Here is a 27,522-nt window from a genome sequence, read left to right as displayed (position 1 = left end):
TTGCACTTAAATATTATTTTACCAGTCAAATCAATTCAGTTTTCATTTCTGTAGGACCAAATTACACCAATGTGAAAATATGTTAAATGTTATTGCTACATTTTAAGAAGTACTCATTAAACGTAGAGAAAACGACAAAATTTTGACAGATTATTAACAGTTAATTTTATCGGTAGATTCTGCCACAACCGACCCTTTCAGGACATTCATGATCTTAATGGGGCACAAATTAAAAATGAATTTGGGCTAAAGCTAATGGCTAGTTAGCATCATTGTTTACCTTTATTGCAGCAGCAGACAATAGGAATTCATGCCGTTTAACTTTTCCTGATGCAATATCAATAAAAATGCGTAAGTTGGGCTTCTTGTGATGAAATATTGTTTTAAAATAAACTGTTACATGTTCTTTTAAAGTTAATTGCTTTTAGGAAAATATGTGTTCAGTTTTTGACTGAAATATTTGTTCTTCCTCAGCAAAAGAAATCAAGCTCAGTCCAACTGGTTTGAGGAGATTTGTAAACATCAATTTCAAATGCGCCACAGAGGTACTTTATAGCATGGACATTGTGAATTCTGGCCTCTGTTACCATTTTGTTTGTGCAAACTCACTATATAAAGATATCTTTTGAGTGCAGCTGTTTATTATAATTGTAGGAGAGAAGTGTTTTTGTTCCTGTCTCACCATGATGTCACATGGATGTCCTTCAGGAGGCTGGTGAAGCGGTCTGTCAAGGGGACGCACAGCGGCCCCAATAAGTTGTCCCAGCTGGGCTGCATGTACTCGCTAGCCCTGCGCTGTGCATCGCTCTCACAGCACATATACTCATGGTTAGGAGTCACAATGTACGGGATAAAGTAGTAATTACCGCTGGAAGCCTGGAGAAAGAGAGGGGGGATGTTTAAAAGATAACAAGGATATCACAGACTTTCAAAAACCTGCAAATGCAGATGTAATAGAGTTACAGTGCAGGTAAACACACAGAGGGCAGGTGTGAAGGGACTCCCAGGTGGAGGAACAATAGACGGAGGGGAGATTAGAGGGTAATTAATGACGGGGATCAGAGAAACATCATGACATCATCAGCAGGTTGGCTCTGAAAAACCCAAACAAACCCTCATTTTAACTAGCACCACGCTAAGCCAGCGGTATTCAAACTTTTGGACATCGAAGCCACAAAATTTTTTGTATTTTTCTTCTTAATTATAATTGCAAACACTATTTACATTTTTCATTTTTATCTGCCAAATAAACAACAAACTAAGCAGAGTATTCCTATATTCTGACGACGAGTAAATTAGTAAATTATTGTAGATTTAAAACACAAAAAGTTTCTTAAAACTGCAGGTTTGGGATATTAAAAAAAGGGATAAATCTTTCATCTTTTTATGATTTTTTGTCTTTTTTAACAACAAGAACAGGATGTAGCTTTGTCTTGCTTTATTTAAACAAATTTATATGAATTTATTAAATTAAACTAAAAGTAAAACCCTTGATGAATACTTTATGCTGCACCTCACCTGGCACCAGTGAAAATTTCACCCACACATTGTTTTTAAATGTGGATCTTCATCAGCTGCCTGAACTGGCAAACCAAATTTATCCTGGACATTTCTGAACGTATGTAACACGTCGCTGCATGTCTGGACATGGAGCCATAAATCAGCACATGTCGAACACTATTGGCTAAGAAAAGAAGGAGTTCCAACATGCTAACAATGTTCTACACAGAAATGGACAGTCGGGTGAAAAAGCCCCTTTCAGATCAGAGTTCCTCAATAAACATGCAAAAGCGTTATGGGGGTTAGAACCACAGAAACACAAAATATCAGAGGAAAATAAAACATAAAAGGAGAATAAAACTGATTAAAAGCCACTCTGAGCAAATTGGTCTTTAGATGCTTCTTAAAAGAATGAACAGAGTCACAACAGCGGCAAGATGGAGGTAATGTACCGCTCTAAAGGATTGGCAACAGGCTTTAAAAGAAAGGATTAAAAATTATTAAAATGGTAGCCAATGTAAAGAAATTAAAACTGGAATGATATGATGTTTCTTACTGTTAAGGTCTTCCTTTTACAAACACATAACATGCAGTTTTGAGAGAATCGCACCTAGAAATTGTTTGATTTGAGCTATTTGACAGCTCAAAAAAATGTCACCGTTCTTCATGGAGGACACGTTTAGATTTTCAGTTGGCTTAATAGAACAATAGATCTAAATATCATCAGCATAGAAATAAAAAGGCATGTCTTGGCACTGCCTGACTGTCTGGCATAGGGGGAACTTAAATAAAAGAAAAATAAGAGGTCCAAAAACGGAGCCCTGTGGTATCCCACATGGCAACCTCTTGGATTCTGACATTAAAGCTACAGAATGTAACTGAAAGTAAAATCATATGTGAATAAGTTTGTTCACGCAATAAATCTTTAAAAAAATCATGCTGTGCCATCATCCTCCAACCACTTCCTGTTGTCGTCTTCTTCATAGTTTCCACCAGTAGTAACATCCGGGTAGTTTTGTGAAATACACTCATCCACCTCAACCTAGCCCAGTGTTTCTGAACCCTGGTCCTCAGCGCCCCCCTGCTCTGCATGTTTTAGATGTGCCTCTACTCCAGAACAGCTGATTCAAATGGTTGCATGACCATCAGGTACTGCAGAAGCCTGTTAATCACCCAGAGATACAATTCAGGTGTGGCTGAAGGAAAATGCCTGAAACATGCAGGACAGGGAGGCGGTGAGGACCAGGGTTGAGAAACACTGTTCTAGCCCTAAAACGTTTAATCAAAAAAATTTAGTTTTTTTTTTGAAAATTGTCATGTTTCCATTAAATGAATTTATTTTTGTAATTCCAATTTGCGCAATCTGGTCAATGGAAATGCAGCTACTGACATTCCTCTCTGGATCGTCAAGGCCTTCATTTGTTAGTAGTTGCTGTTTTGAGGAACTCTCTCTGCATGCTTTGCTGCAGGCAGGTTACGTACTTTATTTCTCAGTCCAGAGCCTCGATATTCTGGAGGCAGCTGAATCCAAGGGAAGCCTAATGCTGGAGGACGACTGGCCTACTCCATACAGGCAAGAAGAAACACAGTACAATAAGCATCAACTTCTGGTAAAACCTGTTGCTAACAAGCTGTCAGGACTCTGTTCGGCTGTATGTAGTGAGAAAGAGAAGCGCAGTTCCACGAAGGAAAAGCTTGTGGACGTGCATTCCTGAATGCATTTCAGCACCAGAGGACTGACTGCACATGTCATGGATGCTTTTCCTGGAAACACCGTGTGCACATAAATCACACAAACATGCAGAAACTTACTGTGTTTTTCTGTGCAACCATGTCCTGCAAAGAAACACAACAAAGAGCGAGTGTATTTCAGAGCATGGAGGTAAGGAGAACTGGCTGTGCAGCACACACAGATCTGGAAATAACTTCCTGGATCACTTTGTTCTGAGGCGGTGTGACGGAATGGCATTCATGCACTCTGGTTACACTGAGTGGTGTGCACGCGTACCTTCAGCGACTGGGCCGTGTCCGGGTCGGTGTCGTGGTACAGGATGACGTTGTTGGCCATGTCGAAGCTTTCCCTCACGCCCAGGTGGTAAAACAGCGACGGCTGCCGAAACACGTCGCTCATATCAACGACCGCAATGTCTGGAACGAGCCAGCAGCAGGTGATTACAAGAACAAATTTAATTTCTTTTTAGCAACTCAACAACCTGCGACCAAAATAACTGAGCCAAAAAAAGGGTCTGAGTAAGATCCCAGATTAAATTCACAATTTGAGCGTTTTTATATTTCCATTTGGGCGCTTTAACCAACCATACAGCCGTTTTTTGGCAAAAAGTTCATGTTTTTTGGTGTCTGGAAAATGAGTCGTTTCAAAACCCAAAACCTGCCGCACTGTGCCGTTACCTAGCAACCCCAGCTGAGATTCCGGAACATTTCATTGGCTGGTTTTAACGCTGTATGCACTGTACACTGCAAAAACACAATATCCTACCAAGTAGTTTTGGTCTAGTTTCTTGTGCAAATATCTTTGTAAACTTGAAATAAGACAAAACTAACTTACAAGTAACTTTTCAGCAGGATTTAGGAGTTTGTTTAAGTCAATAATTCCTTGACATTGATGACAACATACTAGTTCCATTGGCAGATTATTTTACTTTTAACAAGACATTTTTCCCATGTTATAAGTGAAATAATCTGCCAATGAAACAAGAAGTTTTTCATTAATATTAAGTCTTTATTGACTTCAAATAAGCACCCAAATCCTGCTGAAAAGTTACTTATAATTCAGTTCTGTATAATTTCAAATGTACTGAGATATTTTCATTTAAATCTGTACCAAAAATACTTAGTAAAATTTTGTGTTTTTTGTAGTGTACAAAGGCTGCTGGAAAAGAAAAGTGTTTTGTTATTGACTTGCCATCCAGTGAGCATCCTTGATGGCTGTGCAGGAGGCTTGACTTCTGCCTTTCAAAGATATATGTAGAACTTTTTCTTGCTGAGCTAGCATGACATTCAACTGTTAGCATGCTAACATAGGTCAGTCTGAGTGTTTTTACATTCTCTGATTGTTACATGGTCTCAGCTGAACTTGTTTGCGCATCCTTAAAAAGTCTTAAATTAATACCTCTAAAATTAAGGCCATAACATTTCTTGAATTTGTTTAAAAAAAATCAAGTTGGACTTAAATACGTTATTTATAGGTCTTAAATTAGGAGCTATGAATAACGTATATTATTATGTTTTTCTCATGGAACTTTTCTGTCAGGCAAAAGTCTGAGTCACACTCAGACATCTACACTGAGAGTTGAGGCTACCGCTAACTCACTGCTAGCATATCCTTGCTGTCTGACTAGCTAACTAGCTAGCTTTTTTGCATCTGTCATGGGTAAATTTATTGCCAGTTGGCTGGTCAAAGTTTATATATTTTCTGTGGAGAGTCTTAAATTTCATTCATAATGGTCTTTAACAGGTCTTAAAAAGTCTTAAATTTCAATTGGCATAACCTGCAGAAACCCTGTTATAACTGGAATGATTTACAACTGTCTTAGATGTTTTTCTTGAATAATATTTCTTACTGTAGAATAATTAACTTTAATTAGTTTGGAAATTCTTCTCATGTTCTGTTCTGTAAGGTATTTCCTTGGCAGTGTGTTAACTCTGACTAGAAAAACTACTAAAACTCTTATTTTTTCCTATATAGAAGTAGTCATACAGGTGAAGAGCAAGTGCACCAGGTCGTTAATTTCCCACTTAAATCATATTAAAGCACCAATGGAAACTGCTTTTTCTGATTACTTAATCAACAACCATGGGAACTTTTGGTTTTCTGAAAAACCAAACAAGCAGCGTGTATTTTTTAGTGAAGATATGAGCAGATTCCTTCCTAGAGCAGGTGGCTGTTCCAGATTCCAGGAAATCATGTAAACCACAAGTCCTGGCAGTGATAAAATGAAAAGCTATAGCAGCATGAGTGAAGAGGACAAGAACAAACATGCAGACATGCTTTCATGTACAGGCAAAATTAATAAGAACAGTCTGCCAACGACTTCCACACTTAAAATCAAACGCAAAGCTTTCATTAAAAGCATGTATCATAAATTATTTGTGATTTTACTAATCAATAAAAACATATTTATTGGCATTGCAACAAACAAATCTTTGTTACAATAGCTGTCCAGTTTTTTCCATTGATTTTTATATTTGGAGATTATCTCTGAATTTTTAAGGTTGCCTTTATCTTTAGCTCTCTGCACAGATTCTCTGTCTGTAATATAAATGTGGCTCCTGGATTGGCTGATTTGAAAACACCACCCAATAGTATGTCAACTAGCATGTACTTTCCAATATTTTAGATATTTTCTATGATGAAAGCTGCAAATATTTGACAAATAATTCCAAGAAAATTCCACAGAAAAATCTGCGAATGAACTGTGAATATGCAATGGACAACCTGAAATATTTTTAATAAAAAAAAAGGGCCTTTTTAACGTCCTTCCTTGTTTTGCATCGCTCCCTTACAGTTTTCCTTCTCTTCATCAAAGAAGGGCTTACCCAAGATACTGTCTCTTTCGCTGAAGATTCATAATCAAACACTAAGTTCAGCCAAGGTCCACAGATTTAAAGCAGGATAAACGTTTCCTGGCTTTCTGTCGCTGCTTACTAAGAAATTCAACAGAAGCATTGTTCAGGCGGTTAATCATGTCTACGTTAACGTGCTCTGACAGGTCAGAATCTACCATGGGGGAAGACTCATCTTTTCCCATCCTTGGGGATCTGTTACGAAAAATTCACATTTTGCAATGTTTTTGTACTTCCATTTGCGACTCAGCTAAGTTAATGCTTTATGGTGTCTGGAAAATGTGCCGTTTCAAAAGAATCCCAATTGTGAAGTCACATTTGACAGGCACTGTCCAGTTATCTAGCAACCCCAGCAAAGCTCAGCCCGTTACCTAACAACTGAAGTTGAGCTCCAGAACATTTGGTCAGCTGGTTTTACTGCTGTTTTCCCTGTACAATGGCTGCTGGAAAAGACAAATGTTTGGTTGTTCACTTACTATTCAGAAACCACTTGCTGCATTCTTATTGGTTGTGCAGAAGGCTCTACTTCTGCTTATCGAAGAGGTACAGTTGTATAATTGCGCATCTGTTTGCAGCCATTTTCGTGTGCGGACGTAAACAAAAAATGCAGAACTGAGCAGACTAAAATCTCACTGTCTAAGGATGATTTTTGTGCAAAAATGTAATGAATATATTTTGTATAAATTATCGACCCATGCTAGCCTGTTCAAGGAAGCACAATAGGTCACCTTTGAATCGCCACATGATACTGATTTATTTTTTGAGCTTATCCCATGGAGATTTACCATCTTACTATCAGTTCTGGGAGCCTGTGTAACTAAACCTTGTATCTGTGGCCACACTGTCTGCAGCAGAGGTGTGGACAGTATCACAGGGTATAAATAGCTGTCAATTAGGAGCAGCTCTGATTTCACTGCGTAGATCTTTGAAGACAGAGTGGGGAATCACGTGAATGAAAGTGAGAATCTGGGTGAAGAGTTAATTCTGTTTACTTAAGGGTGGCTGGATTAGTAGCATCACTGGGAGATGAGAATATATTGGACAGGAAGCAAAGCATTGAGAGGACAGAGGTTATTTGGTTTGTAGAACCAAATAACACAAAATTGTACCAAGTATGTTTAATCTAGCTTCTAGTGCAAATGTCTTATTACACTTAAAATAAGACAAAAACTGACAAGTAACTTTTCAGCAAGATATAAGAGGTTGTTTAAGTCAATAATTCATTAATATTTATGAAGAACTACTAGTTCCATTGGCAGATTATTCACTTACAGAATGGGACAAATGTCTTGTTATATGTGAAATAATCTGCCAATGGAATAAGTATTTCATCAATATTGAGGAATTATTGACTTTACTTTGCATATTTTGCTACAAATGATCAAACGCTCACTATGCTTCTGTATTTTAGACAATAAAATGTTAATTTTCTTAATTTTTAAAAAGCAAAATGAATTATATGTTTATTTGCATTTTGTATGTATTTTTAGGATTGTAAAAAATATGTATAAGTGAAAATCTGCAGAATGCTGCAATTTTTTTTATCTAATTAATGGATTAATCATCAGAATGGTTAATAAAACAATTTATTACTAAGACAATGTTAGTTGCAGCCCTAGATTGATGAATAAATGAATGGATGGCTAAGTTAAGTCAATAACTGTCTATCCATCAGTTCCTGCATGGAGGAACTGATGGATAGACAGAAAGATAAGTGGGCAAATGAATGGATGGATGAATAAATCGATGAATAGGTGGGAGAAAACAGAGCACTTTTCTCCATTCTTCTTCTTCTTCTTCTTCTTCTTCTCATGAACATAAATAAATTTCCAGAACTCCAGGGTGTGTAGAACCCAGAGTTCTGCTCATTTCTGGGGTGGTTTTCATCAGAAAGATTAAATTCTCATGAAAAAAACTGAAATTTTAAGATCAATTGCAGAATTTTTTTAAGGAAAAACATGGAATTTTCTGAGCTTAAAAAGTCAAAAACGTGCTAGAAAAAGCTCAGAATTTTCTAGATTAATCTCAGAAAAGTTCTAAGGAAAAAGAAAATTATTTTAAAAAGTAAGAAATTAAGAAACTCTTAATTTCTGAGTTTCAAAAGTCGAACATGTGCTAAAGAAAACTAAGGAATTTTGATATTAATCTAAAGAAAAAAAATTATAATAAAAACAAGAAAATCTTTGAGTTCCAAAAGTCCAAAACTTACTACAAAAAAAATATATATATATTTTATTATTTTCAGAAATGTTCTAGAAAAATTAAGGGCATTTCTAAGCTTGGACGGTCGAAAATTTGCCAGAAAAATAAAAGTCATTTCCAGTTTTGAAACTCAGAAATCTCCAAGTTTTCCCTCCAAAATGTTTGATTTACTCTTCCTTTTTTTCTCTCTATCGGGCCAAACGCCATCACAGAAATCGTGAGTTTTTCCAAACCAAAAGAAAGTAAAACGTTGGTAACATCTTGAAAAACAGACGCACTGATTGATTATACTTTCGATTTGCAGCTGTGAACCCGTTTCGGTTCCGACCTGAGGAACTCACCTGCATCGTAGAAGCTGTCCAGCACCGCCGTCTCTCCAAAGTCCAGCCGTCCGAAGGTGACGGTGGTGAGCAGGGCGCTCTCCGCGTCGCAGGCTCTCTGCAGGCACTGCAGCGCCCCGGACTCCGGGCTGCTGGCCATAACCGCCTTCAGCCCGTCGTTCAGGACGTAAACAACCCGCAGGGAGCGCTGCTTGGCCGGCGGGCTGGGGCTGGACACCTCGCCGCGCTCGGACGCGCACACCGCGGCTGCGTGTTCCCCCGCCATATCGGCGACCTGCGCGCTCTGACCCTGATCCATGGCGAAGAGAGTCCGCTGTTTACCTCCTTCCCTGGCTGCCCGTCCCGTCCTCTGCCGGCTCACCAGTGGAGCACCTGTCCTGGCCTCAGAGGAGCGTGTCTGGGGTTGTCCTCCTGCATCTCCGCCTCATTAACTCACACCGATTATTTCGCACCAGGACGCCCGCTTTTCCACCCGACTGGATAAGACCAGATGAGGAAAAGCAGAAGGGGGGGAGTCTCATGAACTCATGAAGTTTAATTGTTACTCTGAGGCGTGCAGGTCTGTCTGGTTTAAAGTTTCCAGAGTGGGAGGCGGCTGACTGAGCCTGCAGGCCAACTCTGAAATGTTATCACTCCTCTGCTGTCTAAATATATAACTGCGTCCTGCTGGACCAAACACAGACAGGGGCGCTTCTGGCATGAACATGGCCCAGGGGCAAGCGCATCCTTCTGCCGACAACCACACATCAACTCCTTCCAACAAGACAACTACACAAAAATAGTAACTTATCAGAAAAAAATAGAACCAACCAAAGTAATACAATAAGCCTGATCCCACCTATACTGTATTTTGTGATTTTGTCTCAATTTCACCAAAGAAAAACAAGTGTAACCAACTTACAAGAAACTTTCCAGCAAGATAAAAGGGCTTGTTTTATGTAAAATTTTCTTAATATTGATGACAAAGTTCTAGTTCCACTGGCAGATTATTTCACTTATAACATGGGGAAATTGTTTTCTTATAAGTTAATTTATCTGTCACTGGAATCATGGCTTTTTCATCAATATTATGGAATTATTTACTTAATACAAGCTTCTATATCTTGCTGAAAAGTTACTTGTTACATCTTATTTCAAGTGCACTAATATTTTTGTAGTAGAAACCAGGCTAAAAATAGTAGGATTTGGTGTTTTTTGGGATTATGAAATAAGATTCTATAATAAGGTCTTTTCTTGTAATTACAAGATCCAGAACATATTATTCTGAGCTCTTTTCTCGAAATTATGAGAAAAGATCTCATAATTATGAGATAATATCTCATAATTATGAGATTTCTTCTTGTATTTAGTAGATCCGGATGTACAAACCATAACTCTGTGTCACAGGGTGTTTGGTAGCACTGACTGGTCAGCTGATTAACTTCCTCATTACTGTTTGACAAATTACTACAACTTGACCCAAGAAGGTTTGTAAGTTTTATAACTTTTTTGCCAAATATTATCACATAATGCACTGCATTTTAAATTTTTTCACATTAAAAGCACAATCAGCAATGTATTTTTATTTGGATTTTATGTGATATGCGCTAATTTGTGGTGCTGTATGTGAAGTGGATTATTGTTCAGATATGTAAATGTATCTGAATAAAGGGGATTTGCACTTTTAAGTTTTTTAAATGTAAAAAAGACTGGAAAACATATTGTTCTCAAATAAAAATGCAACATAAAGTACCACAGTTGTAAAGTAGGAACAAATGACAACATTTCAGCATTTTTTTCCTTTTTTTTTTTCGCTGCAACTGCAGTTGAAAATCTTTGTTTGGGATTAAATGTTCACATACGAATACAGTTTGAAGACTAGGAATACTTTTTCTAATATTTCAATCATTAAAAATATTTTCTGGTTTACTGATTACTTGACAAATGAACTTTTATCTGATTTTTTCACGTCAAGAAATGCTGCTGTTGCTAAAATCCAACTGTGAGTTTTAGCAACAGTTGTTACAGCAACTTCTTCTTTTGTTCACTGAAACATTTCATTACTTTTTAACTCTCTGTTTCTCTAAGTAAACCCACTCTAATTTATTACAGAAGACACACACATACAGTACATAATAGCCTCTTTATTACACTGAAATATAAAAGTAAATATATATATATTCATTTATCACCATCTTGGAGAGAAAGGACCAAGTCAAGAAAACAACTTGTTGCCTCAGTTGTAGCAGTTTTCTCTTTGTCATATGAAAAGACAGAAAAGAGAAGAAATAAAAAGACTTATAATCTGAAACAGGAAGGCCACAGTGACGGGTTGTCATAGATTTTGTGCACACGTAAGGAAGGGAGGCAAAAACAGCTGCACATGCTGTAATACAAAAACCACACATAAGCACACACTTTACCTTCATCTACCCATGAGGACCTGGAACCTTCTACATTCACTTAACCCTGTTAATATTCACTGAAAAGGAATGGTTTCTGTTTGTTCATGCACTTTCAGTTATATGTTTTCATGTTTACACAAATAAATTATTTATATCATCTTAAATGTGCTTCTTAAAGTTTTCATTAATATTTCTCATTTCTGTAAAGGAAAAATAAGATCTGTTTTTAATGCCAGCAAAATACCAAAATATCCCATATTCACATAATGTGATTATTGATAAACGACATGGTCTTTTATTGGTGATTTTTGTTTTGACCTGCTCCTGTTTGAACTGCAACTTACTAGTTGACCCCCTCTGAATGCTGGATAAATGAAAAAATATCCTTAGTTCAGTTTTAATGTTTGGCTTCCAGCATAGTACATATATTTTAACAAGATTAGGATTTCAAAAATTTAAAGTCAGCTTTATTTGACCATTTCTGAAATCAGTTTTAATGTGTATTTATAGCACCCAAAGCTGTCAAAGTTTCAGCTATCTGACCAACACTGCCAACCTCACATAAAAGTGGATGAAATCAGATGTGCAATTATATAACTGTACATCTTTGAAAAGCAGAAGTAGAGCCTTCTGCACAAACAGCAAGAATGTAGCAAGCCGTTGCTGCATTTCTAGATGGTAAGTGAACAAAACATTTGTCTTTTCCAGCAGCCATTGTACAGCGCATACAGCGGTAAAAGTAGCTGACCAAACAAGCTGGAGCTCCACTTAGGTTGCTTGGTGACAGGCTGAGTTCGGTTAGGGTTGCTAGGTAACGATGCATTGTGACTTATCAGGAGCTTTTCAAACAGCTTGTTTTCCAGACACCAAAACACATTAACCTGTTGCCAAAAAGTGTATAAGTACCATTCTTAAGAGGTTCTGCTGTTTTTAGAAACAATTGAAACCCAAATGGAAGAACAAAGATGCACAAAATGTTAATTTTGCATAAAAGGTCCCCTTTAAATTTCACCTAAAATCTACAGCTAGTTAGCTGAAGCCTGGATGCAGTGGGTTGGTCCAACTGGTCAAGAACCACCAACACACTGGAATGGATACACACCCTAACAAAATGTATTCAAAATATATGGACTATGCTGGTTCAACAACTTCAAATAACTACCAATTCTGCCAAAAAAGAATAAAAATGAAAAACAGGATTCTATGTATATATTTTGACCTATTTGAATACTTTTGACCCTGTGTGGATTAGAGGAAGAGACAACATATACCTGCTTTTATGTTTCAAGACATGGCTGCTTGGTCTGCTGTCTTTTCATAACCTCTAAATTTCAGGCAGTGTTGCATTCAGACCGCTAACCTGATGCAGAAGAAAAATGTCCTTTTAGCATATTGAATGTCCTGGATGAATATTTGTTCTAACAATCAACCAGAATGCTTAAAGGGTGGTTAAACATAAAGCAAAAATTGACAAAATATCACAGTAAGGCAAAAAGTAAACTAAAGTATTGTACGAACTGATGTCTTCTTTACTAAGTAACTTTTAGAGGAAATTGCTGTGCTTTTGTGTGAGTTTTTAATCATTATAAATCACAGCCTACTTTATAGGCTCATAAAAAATATCTAAAATATTAATGTTAATGTTAATAGATTATGAATGCTTAGAAAAGGACATTGTGCTATCATTGGTCCCTTGTTCATGTAGATTTAAACAATAAAAAAGTAAACAAACTTACTCATGGCACAAAAAATGAATCTTATGGTTTAAACTAGTTTAAGTGCTCAGAATTTTATTTTTGATTAACTGGAAATATAGCTTCTAAAAATGTCCCCATTTTGAACCTCAATACGTCAGGTCCTCACATTGCATGAAAACAAACATACAAACGCACACACACGCACACACACACACCCATACACACACAGACTGGAGGTGAAGGCCGCGAAGTGGACGCAGAACTGCACAGAGGTCTTTTGGTCAGACCAGGCTACAGAGGCTGAAGTTTCCTTCACTCTGGGAAACTTAAAACAGTACCAGGCAGCCGCGGCTCCAGGGGCGTCCTTGTACCGGTGGCACAGCGAAGATAGCAGTAAACCAAACAGAGAAGCCTCTTTAACAGAAGGTAAAAAAGAAAGAAGTAAACGCAGGATAAGGCGGCTTAGAGGGGAGGAAATGTGGCTGAATCCGTGGTGCTGAACCGTCGGTGATGGTGGCAATCGTTTGGCACAAACTTAGTTTTGGCAGAACTGTCAAAACCAACAGTGAGAAAGTTAATCTTTTTCCTTTTTTTTGTTTGTTTTTTGTTTTTTAATGTGGCCTCAGATGTGATGAGAAATCGATTCTTCAGTCCTCATTTGGACAGGCTCTTCTTTATGTGCTCTACTTCCACCTGTGAAATAAAGCCAAGATGCTAGTTAATACTGCACATTGTTTGCAAAATTTAAAGGTTTGACACTGATGCAGTTCTTGGAAAAAGTTTCACACCTTTAACTTATTCCCTCGGTAAAACTACAAGCGGTTCATAATTGTGAAGTAGAATGTAACCAAAAATTTCCTTCTATCCTGTCTGTGTGCACTTCATTGAAATGTTGGACAAAGCAAAATTTCCTCTCAATCCATGAGAAGAGAAATAAACATTAGTAAATTATTTTCTTTAATTTTAGAGATATAGGAAATATTAACACTTAAAGTAAGGAATGAACCGTTTCACATGTGTAAAGCAAAACCTAACGACAAAAATACAAAAAGTCTTTTATACACAGTCTCCACTTTTCAGACCTTTATTTCTAAAAAACATTAAAATCTGTGTTCAATTGTTTCTCTTTACAATTATGCTCAACCTTGTGTTGATACTTTGAAATGTGGAAAAGTTCAAGAGGTATGAACACTCTGAATACGTATAGGTCAAATTTACTGTCTGACCTGTAAACTAACACGTATCTTCTTCTCCTCGTCCAGCGCGTTGGCTAGCTGCTTCATCTCCTGCCTGAAACGCATCACAGTAACACTTTAACTTTCTTCATTTCCATGAAGGAAAAACAAACAAAGAGAGGCCCAGCAGGCAGCCTCACCTGTGCTGGTGCTTCAGCAGCTCTATGGAGGCTCTCAAGTCTCTCAGTTGGTTCCTGAGTTCCTCCAGCGTCGGCGGCGTCGGCGTGAGCGGCGACTGCCGGAGCTCCGGGGACGGGGTCAGACCCGAGGAGGAGGACGGGGAGATGGAGCGGTGGCAGGAGTTAGGCGGGGGTAGGATGGCAGGTTTGGATAGCGGGGCTTTAACGTCATGTACCTGTGGGAAAAAAAAGATGATTTAAATATTTTAGCATCACTTGATAGAAGAAAACTACGGTGGCCCTGAAGTAGAAACCACTTCCACAAATCATTAAACAGAAATTCAAAAACACAAAAACATGAACCAAGCACAACTATTAATTAAGAAAATAAATTAACAAAGCCAAGCTGGAAATTAGGAAAACATAATTCCATTAACTAACTAAAAAACACATCATTAGCATTAAATTAAGAAAACACAACATTAACTAAGCAAAACTGCAAATTTAGGAAATACCACAACATTAATAAAGCACTACTAAAAATAAAAAAATCACAACATTAACTAAGCACACTGCAAAAACAAAATCTTACTGAGTGATTGTAGTTTACTTTCTAGTGTAAATATCTTACTGTACTTGAAATTAGACAAAACTAACTTCCAAGTAAGTTTTCAGACAGATATAGGAGTTTATTTTAGGTCAATAATTTCTTAACATTGATGAAAAATAACTAGTTTTATTAGCAGATTATTTCACTTATAACAAGGGAAAAATGTCTTGTTACAAGTGAAATATTCTGCCAGTGGAACCAGTTATTTTTCATTAATATTATAAAGTTAATATTAATGAAAACAAGCTCCTATATCTTGCAAGTTAATTTTGTCTTATTTCAAGTACAGTAAGATATTTACACCACAAGCTAGACCAGAATCACTTGGTAAGATTTTGTTTTTACAGTGCACAACTACAAATTAAGAAAACACAACAACATTAGTTGTGTTATAATGTAGCACAACTACCCCCAAACAATTTTTTTTTCTTTTTAAATATTATTTTCAATTTGTAGTTGTGTTTAGTAATTTGTTGATATTTGCACTCCAGGGCCTCCGTAGGGAACAGAATTGGAGGAAAATATAAACTTTCGAAAGGAAAATTAATGGTTTGGCTCCATCTGCTGGCCAAGTGAAGAACAAAACAAAAACCAAGAGGAGGAGCAATGGTCTTACTGGGATGACTGGGACTGCTTTCTTGATGGGGACGGACTCCTGGTCGTCTTTCCTTCTGTCCTTCCTATCCTCCACCGTGGGAGACTCCAGCTCTGTGCTGGACAGAGACGACTGCCAAAGAAAATAATAGCAGCTGAAAATCTAGAAACAATCAATAATCCAACAAAAACGATAAATCTGATCAAGTATTTTAATCCAGTTTCTATTTAAAATATCATAACACCTGAAATACGACAAAACTAACTTACAGGTAACTTTTCAGCAGCTTAGAGGAGCTTGTATTAAATCAGTTATTCCTTAACAATCAGAGTCCTAGATTCACTGAGATTATTTCATTTATAACAAGACATTTTACCGTATTACAGGTATTATGACTTTATTCTTGTATTATTTTGACTTTATTGTCATAATACGACTATATTCTTTTATTTCGACTTGATTCTCATATTATTTCAACTTTATTCTAATAATACTTTGACTTTGTCATACCAGCTTATACTTGTAATATTTTGACTTTATTCTCTTATTATTTTGACTTTATTGTCAAACCAGTTTACTTTTGTAATACCATGACTTTATCCTTGAAATGTAATTTATTTATTCCTTTATTTATCTTTTTTAATCATAGTGCTACTCGTGAGTATAATTTTTTGTTACTCTACCACCACTGGTCTAAACTGAAGCTGAATTCTGATTTATTGCAAATAAATGTAGTGACAGAGGTAACTGGAAGTAGCTGGAGTGTGTTTTAGTTTCGGAGTCGCACTTCACGCCTGTGCAGGTTGTCTAATAGAAACCTCAGGCTGTGGTTTTGTGACTGGGGCAGGAGGTTTCCTGAACACTCACAGCTGCGATGATCTGGGAACGAGGCCGGCGGTCTGTGACTCTCGGCCGCGACGCCGTCGGATGGCTCAGCTTCTCTGTGGAGGAGACGACCGCATCCAGGTCGAGATCTGAACACAGAAACAGACATTCGGGGTTAAGGTTCAACTTAGTTCGTTAGCTAGTTAATTATCGATTTATTTCAAGTAATATAATGGAAGAAAATGATGCATACTGTAGCCGTAAGTAGGTAAAAAAGGAGTATATGTATATACAGCATATACATACAGTAAGAACAAGACATTGACTTAGTCATCAAATTCATGGTTTATATAATAACACTGTATTTAGACATAAACAAGAATTTACTTTATTTACTCCCACTCGCTTTTCGTATCTATAAATTGTGAACCACTGTAAGTTGAGATTTAGCTATTTGAGTTTTTCATGATGCTTTTTTTTCCTATTTTACATATTTGTTAAAACAGCCACTAAATTGTGACAGTTTGTTGTGAGAGATAATTTGTGAAAAGATGGATTTCCTCCATCGCCTCCCTGAACTGCTACTGACGTCTGAAGAAATTAACCAATCAGAGCCGGGAGGAGGGTCTTAACGCTGTCAATCAACCTCATGTACTTGATAATACCAGAGAAATAACTTAGGTAAAGGAAAACTGTTTATCCATCGTCATCAGTGGCCAAGCTAACTAGCATTAGCATTTGCGACAGGCTATGCTAGCTGCAGCGTAGCAGAGAATGAAGCATAGCAGAGAATGAGGAAGCTGATTGACTCTCCTGGCAGTGGAGCTAGTATTTTGACTCTGATTTGGTTGTTTCTGGTTTACACTGGGAGAAGGCGAAGGAGCTTAATTTTTTTTTACAGATTATCTGTCTCATAGTTTACTGTCACAACATGGTGACAGTTTTAACAAATATGTAAAAAAAAAAAAAAAAAAAAAAAAAAAAATATATATATATATATATATATATATATATATATATATATATATATATATATATATATATATATTTAACGTTACAAATTGCAGCTTTAATGCCACTTATGTCACTCATATCATCATCAAATTCATATATTAAATTATTATTTGATGTATAAATTACAGGGTTTCCCACAGTGCATCATAAGCCTGGCGGGCAACCAGGCTTTACTTGTGCCCTACCAGGCTCAGCATTGTTTGCTTATTTAAGTTTTTTTTTTTTGTTGTTAATGTCTTTTTTAAGAGTTTATAGTTATATTTGGTGTTTAGGTATTAATCTTCCAGTCTTCCAATAACGCATAACTATCAAGTGATATTTTCAAATTTACTGTCAAAAACATGGATGAATGACTGCCCAAGCACCAACCACGGGCTTAGCAAGTTTTCTGGGGGAAACCCCGAATTATTTCTAATTTATACATCATATGTGTTTGTATACTGTTCAATTATTAATAAAATTATATTTATAATAAAATTATATTTGGTAATTCTATTAAGATATTGTTGCAAAAGGTAATTATAATTAATTTGAGTTGAGTATATTTTGCAGTATTGTGAAACCCCTTGGTCAAATGTCCCGTTTTCTGCATTAAAAGACAAAGTTTTGGTAAAATTCAGTTCAGGCAGAGGTGAGAGAGACGGAGCGAGTCGTCCATGGTCTAGCCAGTCAGACTCACCGGTGGCCTGTGACCTATCAGGGGCAGAATCTGGTGTTGAAGCCCCACCCTCAGACTTGGGGCTTTCACACCTGAGCAGGTAAACCAAACGACAGTATTAGGCTCAAGAAGGTCAGGGGTAATTTCTGGTTCTGTTGGTCCTGTGTGTGTGTACTGACGCTAATGTAGGCGGCCTCTCTGGACGCCGTGGGGGATGGGAGCAAGAGGAGGAGCTTGACTTTGGGGGGAGGGGTTTCTTGGGAAGGTGAGCTGGGAGGGAGGGCTTAGCAATTTCTCCAATCTTCATCTCTTCACCTAAACACACGAGAAATTATAGAGGCTAAAGGTAAACAATCACCACCAAGTGAAGAGAACGTCAATACTGCAACTATGAGCTGAAGTTGACCTTTGAAGGTAAATTACAATAAAAGTGAAAAGGTAAAAAAGGTGCCAGAAGCTGCAGGAGTAAAAGGCAAAACAGCAACAGAAAACAGTACACTGCACAAACACAAAAAGTATTTCCAGTCAAATTTCTAATGCAAACATGTTAATACACTTCAAACAAGACAAACTAGCTTACAAGTAACTTTTCAGCAATATGTAGAAGCTTGTTTTAAGTAATTCCTCAATATTCATGGCAGATTATTTCACTTAGAACATGGGAAAAATGTCATGTTATAAGTGAAATAATCTGAGAACGGAACAAGAACTTTTTCACCAATTTTAAGTAATTACTGACTTAAAACAAGCTCTTACATCTTGCTGAAAAGTTATCTGTAGGTTAGTTTTGTCATATCAAGTGTAGAAAGATATTTGCAATATAAACGAAACCAAAAATACTTGCAGTTTTTGTTCTTGCAGTGAGAGGATTAAGAAAAGGGAAAAAGGTGGGAGCAGCAGATGTTCTGAGATGTTATCAGTCCAAACACAAACCAAGAGATCTGTTCTAATACAGCTTAGTAAGCCGATCCCAGACGTGGATCTTTCATCAGATTTCTCTTATAAGTTTTTGCAGATTGTGCCAACTCAAATTAAATACTTTTTAGGACATTATAACGACCATTTTGAATGAAATTTAATGTGTATCACAGCAGAAATGTACAAAATAAACAGCTAAAAGTCCTGTAGAGTCTCACTTTTTTGTACATAAAAAGTTAGCATCATTATAAACCAGGAAAGACACAAAAAAGCTACCTACCCAGCTAGCTAGCATGCTTTTGTTTTAGCTAGCTAGCTTTCTTTTTCTTTTTAGCCAACTTTTCTTAGCTAGCTGGATAGTTTTTCTTCCGTTTCTGCTGCAGCAACCAGATTCAATTGTTCCTGCTAACATAGCTGCTAATATACTTTTGGTAGCTAGCAAGAATATATTAGCAGCTAGCTAATTAGCGGTAGCCTTAACCACCTTGAGTCACAGGAAAAAAATGAAGAAACATTTGCCAGAAAGAAAAGTTCCACAAGAAAAACAGACTAGGTAGAATATATGAGATTAAATAGTCCTGCCACCACAAACTTTAAGACCTATTTAAGGCCATCTTACCATTTTTTAAATGAATTCAAGACATTTTAAGGTCTTAATTTTTTGATTCAAGAATTTAAGACTCATTAAGGATGTGCAGACATTTTTAATTCATGGTCACAGAAAAGAAGGACCCTCCAGAGTTTCAAATTTACAACAATATAGTAGATTAATTCAACAGGGTTTGAAGAAAGGGTCATAATCTCCAGAATACGTGAGATTATTTTAGGGACTAAATTCCACTAGGATTTCCAAAATGCTAATTTCTATCCTCTACCCTATTTAAATACAGACAGTATTATTATTAATCTGATTACCTTCTCATTGCTGTGCTCCATCACCGTCCAATCATCAAAAAGAAAAACGGACTTAATTTTTACACCTTATTTAAGTGAATGTAATAATAGTGCTTCAAATACATATTTTCCCCCGTTATGATTCTCTATTATAGTTATTCAACCACAGTAGTTCCCACTGGTGCTACATCAAACACAATATGAGAAATGTCTTATGCGTAATGTATCTGTGAGATGTTTCTGCATTAGTTTCAGCTGTGGAGGAGGAAATGCCGCAAGTTTCTGATGCATGAGGCGATGCATTTGGAAGGGATTTCTGTGCAGAACGAGTTGTGCTCGCCGCTAAGAGTGAACATCCTGTTCAATAATCTAGCCTGGCACATTACTTCATAAGGATGGTTCAGTAAGTGCTGTCAGAAGGAGTAGGAACAAATGAAATCCAATTACATCTGGATTCTTAGCCTGTTCTTTTTTATGTGTTAAAATTTGATTATATCCACCATAAACAGCTGCTTTATGTTACTTCCTTTCTTCCTTCCTGCCTGCTTACTAAAAACACTGGAGTTCTAACTTTGAAAACCTGAAAGCTTTATTTAGCACTGCACATGCAGCCTGAAAAAAAAGCCCAACAACACAACTTTCTCTAGTATCCTAGCAACCAGAGCTGCTGAACTTTGGCGCAATATGGAGATGTGTGTGCTTTTCCTCAGCTAGGAGCCCTAGTGATATACAATGATTACTATGTGAAAATTATGTCACAAATAACCAAGAGTTCACATCCATGATTGTGATTCTGCAAGATGTAACATTTTTAAAAACATTTTAATTCAGTTTTTGTCTTTATAAAGATATATTTTTATTATTTCTACCAGTGAGAAACTGACTCAGAGTTGACCTGCGAAGGAAAAGCTACTGTATTCTTGGCGTGCTTAACACCAGACTTTCTTGTTTCATTTTTAGAAGATTTATTAAAAGACAAAGTCAACAGTTCCCTGACAATCTTTTACAGTTTATCGTTGGACTTTGACTGCTTCCTCTTTCTGTTCAGTGCTCGTATTTGAGCACGACAGCAGAAGGTCAAGTGCGTTTTTTAAAAAAAAATAGCAACCATACAACTTTTTATAATCTATATTTCTATCTTTATTAATTTATGGTTTTCCTTTTTTATTTTTAAATTTGTCCTGATGATGAAAATCACATAAAAATAACTGCTTTGTTTTCTTTTCAAGGTTTTCTCCAAGTTTTCATTAAATTTAACAGTTTAAAGACCTTTTTACAGCAGCTGTAAGTTATTCATAAACATTACCTTTAATTGCTTTAATAACTTTACTTAAAAAATAGCTTATGTAAGTTATATATAAAATTGTCAGCTTAATCTGAGGTTATCCAGCTTCGAAGTGTGACACAATAACCTTTCTAACAGTCACTAACTGTTAATGTTGAAACCTCCGTTTTTAAGGAAGTGTTTATTAAATGAACACTTTGCTATGAAGAAGCAAGTAACAAACAATCTAGAATATTTGAATTTTAATTGTCTAAACATACAGTTAAAAAGCTTAAACCGTAGTTTTGTTTCGCAGTCTTGCAAGAAAAGCTGAAGTTAATGGTTACTTGATTTGTGGGATTTACAGTTTTGTCACAGGCAAAACTACATATCATAAAAACAAAAACCGCCAGATCAGTTGTGAAAAGAAAATCTAAAATAAAGCACAGACATTACTACACTGCAAAAACACAAATTCTTACCAAGTCCAGTTTCGAGTGCAAATGTCTTTCTACACTTGAAAGAAAACAAAAAGTACTTAAAATAAACTTTTTCAGGAAGAAATAGGAGCTTGTTTAAACTAAATAAATCCTTAATATTGATGGAAAAGCATGAGTTCCACTGAAAGACTACTTCACTTACAGCAACATAAACTCTTACCAAGTATTTTTATCGTTTCTAGAGCAAATATCTTAGTGAACTTGAAATAAGTCAAACATAACCCATAAGCAACTTTTCTGCAAGCTATTGGAACTTATTTTAAGTTATAATTATTTAATATTGAGTGAAAACGTACTATCTTCACTACTAGATTGTTTAATAAAATTTATGGAATTATAACTTAAAACAAGCTCTTATATGTTGCTGAAAAGTTACTTATGAATTATTTTTGTTTCATTTAAACTTTACTAAAGTTTTTGCACTAGAAACTGGATAAAAACTACTTGGTAAGATTTGTGTTTTTTGCAGTGTGAATGTAATTTAAGAAATTGTTGTTGCATTTGAGCGTTTTGCAGAATTTTTTTTTGTATGGCAGCAACATTGTGGTGAAAAGTGGAAGCATCTGTCTTGCACCAGCAGTACTGATGGTACCAGTTTGACTAGCATCAAACCACAGAGCCTGCAGCTTCCTGTTGAGCGCAGACAGATGCTGATTAGTTTTCTCAATCAGAGCTCTGTCACTCTGCACAAGGACGGAGGAAACAAGCTGGAAGGGAAATTTTAGCGGGAAAATTAGTCTCAGTTTGATTTGAAAGAGGTCAGTAGGAAGTTTGAAAGAGCAGGAGGAAGCTGAGGTGAAAGTGGGCCGGCGTGGGTCAAAGCAGACCAGGTTTTACCTCGATCCGGGTCTCTTTGAGGCAGATGCTCAGGCCGCTCAGGGGGAACCTTCTTCGCTTCTGATTTTTTCTCTACAGGTTTAAAGTTTACAGCTTTGACTTCAACCACACAATAAACAGATAAAAGCAAAACTGAGATATTAACCTGCGGCGTGTTTGGCTGATGGAGCGCTGGGCGGCGGCGGTTTCTTTGGTCTCTGGAGGACAGATTTAAGTGGGTAAGTTTAGAGATAAGCAGTTTTGCTGCTTTGTTTTTTAAATAAATGTCACAATCACCTCTTTCTCAACTTCAAGCAGTTTGACGAAGTTATCTGGGAAGACGCCTTGCCTTCCACCGATCTCCCCCATCCACCAACCTGCATCGGCACATTCCTGAAAACGAAAATATTATTATTATTATTGACAACCAGGAGCGGGCATGTATCGTATCGTTTACCGTGAAACTTCTTACCATGCTAAGAATTTAGATTTATCATTGTCATGATGAATTCCAATTAATGTCTGAAAAATCCCAAAACTATCCTTATCGTTTACTGATTTCTCCACCGTTTGTTCAATGAAAGCATCAATAAATACCAATACATTTGAAAATATGATTGAATACAGTTACAATGTGCAGTTTACTGATGCAAATCACACTTTTCAATGGCACTGCACTGAAAAAACACAAAATTTTACCAAGTATTTTTGATGTAATTTCTAGTGCAAATATCTTAGCACACTTGAAATAAGACAAAAGTAACTTTTCAGCAAGACATAGGAGCTTATTTTAAGTCAGTAATTTTTTTTATATTGATTAAAAAAAAGTACTTGTTCAACTGGCAAATTATTTCACTTTTAACATGGGAAAAATGTTTTGTTATATGTGAAATAATCTGCCAGTGGAAGCAGTATTTGCTCCTATATTGCTGAAAAGTTACATATAAGTTACTTTTTCTTATTTCAAGTCTATTAAGGTATTTGCAGCAGAAACTATACCAAATATACTTGGTAAGATTTTGTAATTTTGCAGTGTAGTGTCCTAAAGAAGCATATTACAATTGGGAACGTTTTTCAGGAGCAGTATTTGTGTTTGTGAAACAAAGTGGCAATAGATCTTATATCGTAATAAATGTCCATATCGCCCAAGCCTACCTCCAACTGTAAAAACAGAAGCTGCCCTCACCTTTGTGATAATGTTGATGATGTCCCCCTCTTTCAGCGTCAGCTCGTCTTCATTTTGTGCTTCGTACGGGAAAAGGACCTTACACTGCTCCCGCACTGGCAGCCAATGAAAACAAGCATAAATAAATCAACAGTTAGTAAATAATAAATCCTCTGGAATCGTGTTAGAAAGTTGCACATCCTCAAAGATTCACTCGTCTTTTCCAGCGCCCATTGTACTGCAGTAAAACCAGAAGAGCAAATGTGCTGGAACTCCACCTGGGTTGCTAGGCGATGGGCAGAGTTCCACTGGGGTTGCTAGGCAACGGTCAGTGCCTTCTCGTTTGCAACATTGCATTCCGGAGGTTTTCGGAGCGGCTTATTCCAGACACCAAAAACCATTAACTTACTGCCAAAAAGCAGTTTCTTGGTTTGGTGCTTGTGCTGTTTTTTAGAAGCAGTTGAGACTCAAATGGAAATACAAAATGTTCAAAATATGAATTTTGCGCATTATTTCCTCTTTAACAGTTCACTCAATTTCCATGAGACATTTCTATATCTAGATTTGAGGAGACTGTATTCAGCTCCCTGATTTTGGAAAATATTAATACTCTGTTCCTGTTTTTCTTTTCTTATACAATGCTTTGCTATCCACATTGAAAATCTAGAATGGCGGTCCTTTCCACAAGCAAAACACCAACAACGTTAGAGGTGATGACGATAAGAAACAATAGTCTATTAGAATGAAAGGAAACCTGCACTACAAATAAAGGAAGCGATAAGGAAATGTATTAAAAGTTAAAAGGATTTAATATGAGCCAAGTTTGAGAAATTTAGGAGAATAGTTTCTTGTAACAGGAAGTTCTCACCTTTAGCTTTGCCGTCAGGTTCGGTCTTCATGGTTTCAGCTGCTACGCTCACGCCTTTCCCTTCGTTGACCTGAGGAACAGAAAGATGACAGGAAACCTTTAGTTTCCAACAAACCCAGACATAACAGGCTGAAGTGGTTTGAGACTTCCTGTGCTTGTTGCGGTACCCAGTCTGCAGAATGTGTTGTTAGTGTTGTGGTGCGCAAACAAGGCACCAGTGATTCGGCAAGAATAGACCTACAGTCCATTTCTCCTCACCAGCAACAGCAAAAGTAATTATAAATCTGTGGCAGACCTACCTGAGTAAATAAATACATCATGAAATCATTAATTAAATGTACCAGTAGGACTGCATTCTAACAATTATTGTGGTTGTTGATTATTTCATCAATTATTCTGATAATTAATCGGAAAAAGAATTAGCACATTCTGCATATTTTTCATTTATACATTTATAAATACAATAAATAATTCAACTCCTTTGTTAAATACGATATTATTTAAAATGCAAGAACAAAGCATTCCTTTAGTGAACGCTTGATCATTTGTAATAAAGGATGCGTCTACAGCTAAAAAAATAATGCTAACATCAACATGTGAGAAGAATACAGTGTATGGCCGGTCTGTTGATTTGGACTACCTGATCAATAAATGGATAGAAAATTTTGTATAACTGAAGCATAACCCGATCAACAGAATATCAGTTAAATTAACATATATATGGTACTTTAGACTATGAGTAATATTAATGTTCATATTAGCATACAACATTTTGCAAAGCAGCACAAGTTTATTTGGCTAACAAAAAGACAGAATAGTACTACTCTTCTAAGTAGCTATTTAAAAATAAATCTATTTCGAGTGATTTGCATAAAATGTGACTTTTCAGATTCACTAAATATTCAATAATGCCAGCGCTAATGTTAGCATGCTAATTAATTAGCTCAAGTGTATGTACAAAATTATGGAATGTCAGATACAACAAATGTTTAACAAAATCAATTATTTTAATATAATTACTTTTTAAAATGACTTAATCTCTAAAATATTGATACTAGACTTCTAAGTTTCAATATTTTATCCTTATATAAAATATAAGGATAAAATATATTTATATTTTTTCGTTTTTTAATGAAAACGAAGGGTTTTGTCTTTTTATTTACGAAACCCTTAGCTTGAGAGTTGAGTTGATATAGAAGGGAATTTCAGATTTGGAAAGGGATTAAGAACAACAATGCTGTCGTTAGCCTGCTAAATTTAACATAATTTACCATTTCAGAGCTAGCAAACGGTTAACAGCAACAATGCTTATGCTAACATTAGCTATTTAACCTCAGTTAAGAGTGGAATTATTCGTCCAGGAAAAGACAGAAGTAGATGCTTAACAATCAAACATCAATGTATCAATGCAGTATATGTCAATGCAAAAACAAAATGCTATCTTTCCAAGACAACTAAAGCTAATCAATTAGCATGCTAATGACAGATTTATTTCTCTAGTATGTTTAAAAACAACAAAAGTTGACCAATGTGCTTCACAATTTACACAAATCTAACAACATGGCACACAGTAGCACATGTGTAGTGTAATTTTCACACTTAGCAAATTAAAAACAACAAAGTTTAAGTTCGCATTGACATGATGGCTAAGAAATGAATGGCCACAGTGAAAATAACGGGTATTTTTCTTCCCAGAGTTACAGAAAAACCCCATCAGATACCTTTTAGTTCTGTAGATCTCCCTTCTTCCATCAAATTCCTGGGATTTTTACACATCAACTAATTTATGAAACAACTCCTATAAAGTGCGTCAAACTAATATTTGATATTCCTGATAAAGCAGAAGTTTCCGGATATTCAATGTGTTTTTTTTCGCTCAATCTTCCAAGCAGATCCTCCACACTTCCTTAAAAGATATAAATACTAAAACGTACCTAAATATATTTAGTTTCTCCCATGAACACCCTTGCATCCTATGAATAGATTCAACGCAGAAACCAAGCAGCCGACTTGCTGACGAAGAGCGTTAAAGCCGCCGTTGTTCCCCAGCTGGAGTGGATCCCTCGGTGGTGTTTGTGGAACCAGGGTGGCTCTTCCCCAGGAAAACACACACATTCACAGCACGCAGTCTGTCTGAACACACATACGCCTCTGTTCTGGCCGACCTCTCCCTTCAACACTTCCTCCCTCCCTCCTCCTCTTCCTCATTCCCACCCTAATGAGACGCATGTGGAGGTGCGAGCTGTGAGGCATCACTGCAGCAGAGAGGAGTCAACATCCACCTAACGCATACTGATGGCAGCCGAAACGCCGGCGCAGGATCGATGGGGACTTTTCAAGGCCAGGCGGGATGAGTGGGACAGCCCAGTTAAACATTCACATTTCACCAGTAACATTTTTACACTTCTCACTGGTTCATAGGCTTTTAGTCTGAAAATGTTTCAAGTCTTGTTAGCAAACATCTATAGATGTTTTTAGTCAGTTATTTTCTCTAAACATAAGAAGGCAAATTGTAGTTAAAGTTAAGATCAAGAATAGAAGACAAAGTATATGGAAAAGATGTTTGTCATAAATGATGTAAATAAGCTTAAAAAATAGTTTAAAAAAAGATTTTTGGAAAGTGAAGTGTTTGAACAAAGTGATGGCAAAACTTAAAACAAAGGAGATAAACGGAGATCAGGCTGGATGGATGGATGGATGATGGATGGATGGATGGATGGATGGATGATGGATGTAGGAATGAACAGATGGATGGATGAAAACATGGATCAATGGATGAGCGAACGGATGTTGGTTGGATGGATAAAAAATGGATGGATGAACCAAAGAAAAGATGGATGAACACATGGCGGATGGATGGATGGATGGATGGATGGATGGATGGATGGATGGATGGATGGATGGATGGATGGATGGATGGATGGATGGATGGATGGATGGATGAACTTTCAGACAACTAGGAATAAAAAAGACGTGTGGAAATAAAATCCTTTCCTCTTCACTTCCTTCATTTTCTGTCGAGTTTCGTCAAGTGAAGCTCAAAGTGCTTTACACCATAAGAACAATTCAGTTACCAATTATGAAACTTTACATTTTGTCACAATACCATCAAAATCATCAATACCCATATTGATCAATGTTCCGGTTGTTAAGTTATATTTGGGTTTTTAGCCTTGATTTACAGGAACTCGGCGTTTCTTCTGTACATATTATTGTCCGCTGGTAAAAACGGGATTATTGTGTCAGATTCTGCACCTGACATCCAGCAGCTTCTAAAATCTGACAGTTTGATGTTTGGGTCACCTTGGCAGCGTGACGGCAGGTTGCAGCCAA

The 27,522-nt window shown here is 36.7% G+C and overlaps 2 protein-coding genes across 6 annotated transcripts in view; both read right to left on the bottom strand.

The window, feature by feature from the left end:
• The window catches only part of map3k15 (mitogen-activated protein kinase kinase kinase 15), a 35,047-nt gene extending 24,428 nt beyond the window's left edge, over positions 1 to 10,619 (bottom strand). For 3 of the 4 annotated variants that reach the window (XM_088001255.1, XM_088001257.1, XM_014982179.2), the window contains exons 1-4: positions 8,628 to 10,619; positions 3,509 to 3,648; positions 3,313 to 3,336; positions 683 to 876 (exon numbers count right to left, since the gene is read on the bottom strand). In XM_088001255.1, the coding sequence (XP_087857381.1) occupies positions 683 to 876; positions 3,313 to 3,336; positions 3,509 to 3,648; positions 8,628 to 8,925 (656 nt within the window). In that variant the 5' untranslated portion in view covers positions 8,926 to 10,619. The remainder of the gene's footprint in view (positions 1 to 682; positions 877 to 3,312; positions 3,337 to 3,508; positions 3,649 to 8,627) is intronic. The other variant, XM_088001256.1, reaches the window with a different exon arrangement.
• A 111-nt stretch (positions 10,620 to 10,730) lies between these two features.
• Positions 10,731 to 27,522, bottom strand: part of sh3kbp1 (SH3-domain kinase binding protein 1) — a 69,142-nt gene continuing 52,350 nt past the window's right edge. The window contains exons 8-19 of one of the 2 annotated variants that reach the window (XM_014982184.2): positions 24,190 to 24,259; positions 23,343 to 23,437; positions 22,454 to 22,549; positions 22,323 to 22,374; positions 22,178 to 22,249; positions 17,944 to 18,079; positions 17,786 to 17,856; positions 16,135 to 16,241; positions 15,289 to 15,399; positions 14,084 to 14,298; positions 13,935 to 13,998; positions 10,731 to 13,401 (exon numbers count right to left, since the gene is read on the bottom strand). In XM_014982184.2, the coding sequence (XP_014837670.2) occupies positions 13,363 to 13,401; positions 13,935 to 13,998; positions 14,084 to 14,298; positions 15,289 to 15,399; positions 16,135 to 16,241; positions 17,786 to 17,856; positions 17,944 to 18,079; positions 22,178 to 22,249; positions 22,323 to 22,374; positions 22,454 to 22,549; positions 23,343 to 23,437; positions 24,190 to 24,259 (1,128 nt within the window). In that variant the 3' untranslated portion in view covers positions 10,731 to 13,362. The remainder of the gene's footprint in view (positions 13,402 to 13,934; positions 13,999 to 14,083; positions 14,299 to 15,288; positions 15,400 to 16,134; positions 16,242 to 17,785; positions 17,857 to 17,943; positions 18,080 to 22,177; positions 22,250 to 22,322; positions 22,375 to 22,453; positions 22,550 to 23,342; positions 23,438 to 24,189; positions 24,260 to 27,522) is intronic. The other variant, XM_014982186.2, reaches the window with a different exon arrangement.

This window comes from Poecilia mexicana, unplaced genomic scaffold, assembly GCF_051168715.1.
Source record: "Poecilia mexicana isolate PSO_F unplaced genomic scaffold, ASM5116871v1 scaffold_20, whole genome shotgun sequence".
NCBI lineage: Eukaryota > Metazoa > Chordata > Actinopteri > Cyprinodontiformes > Poeciliidae > Poecilia > Poecilia mexicana.
Note: the sequence above shows the minus strand (reverse complement) of the source record. Positions and strands in the feature narration are given on the sequence as shown.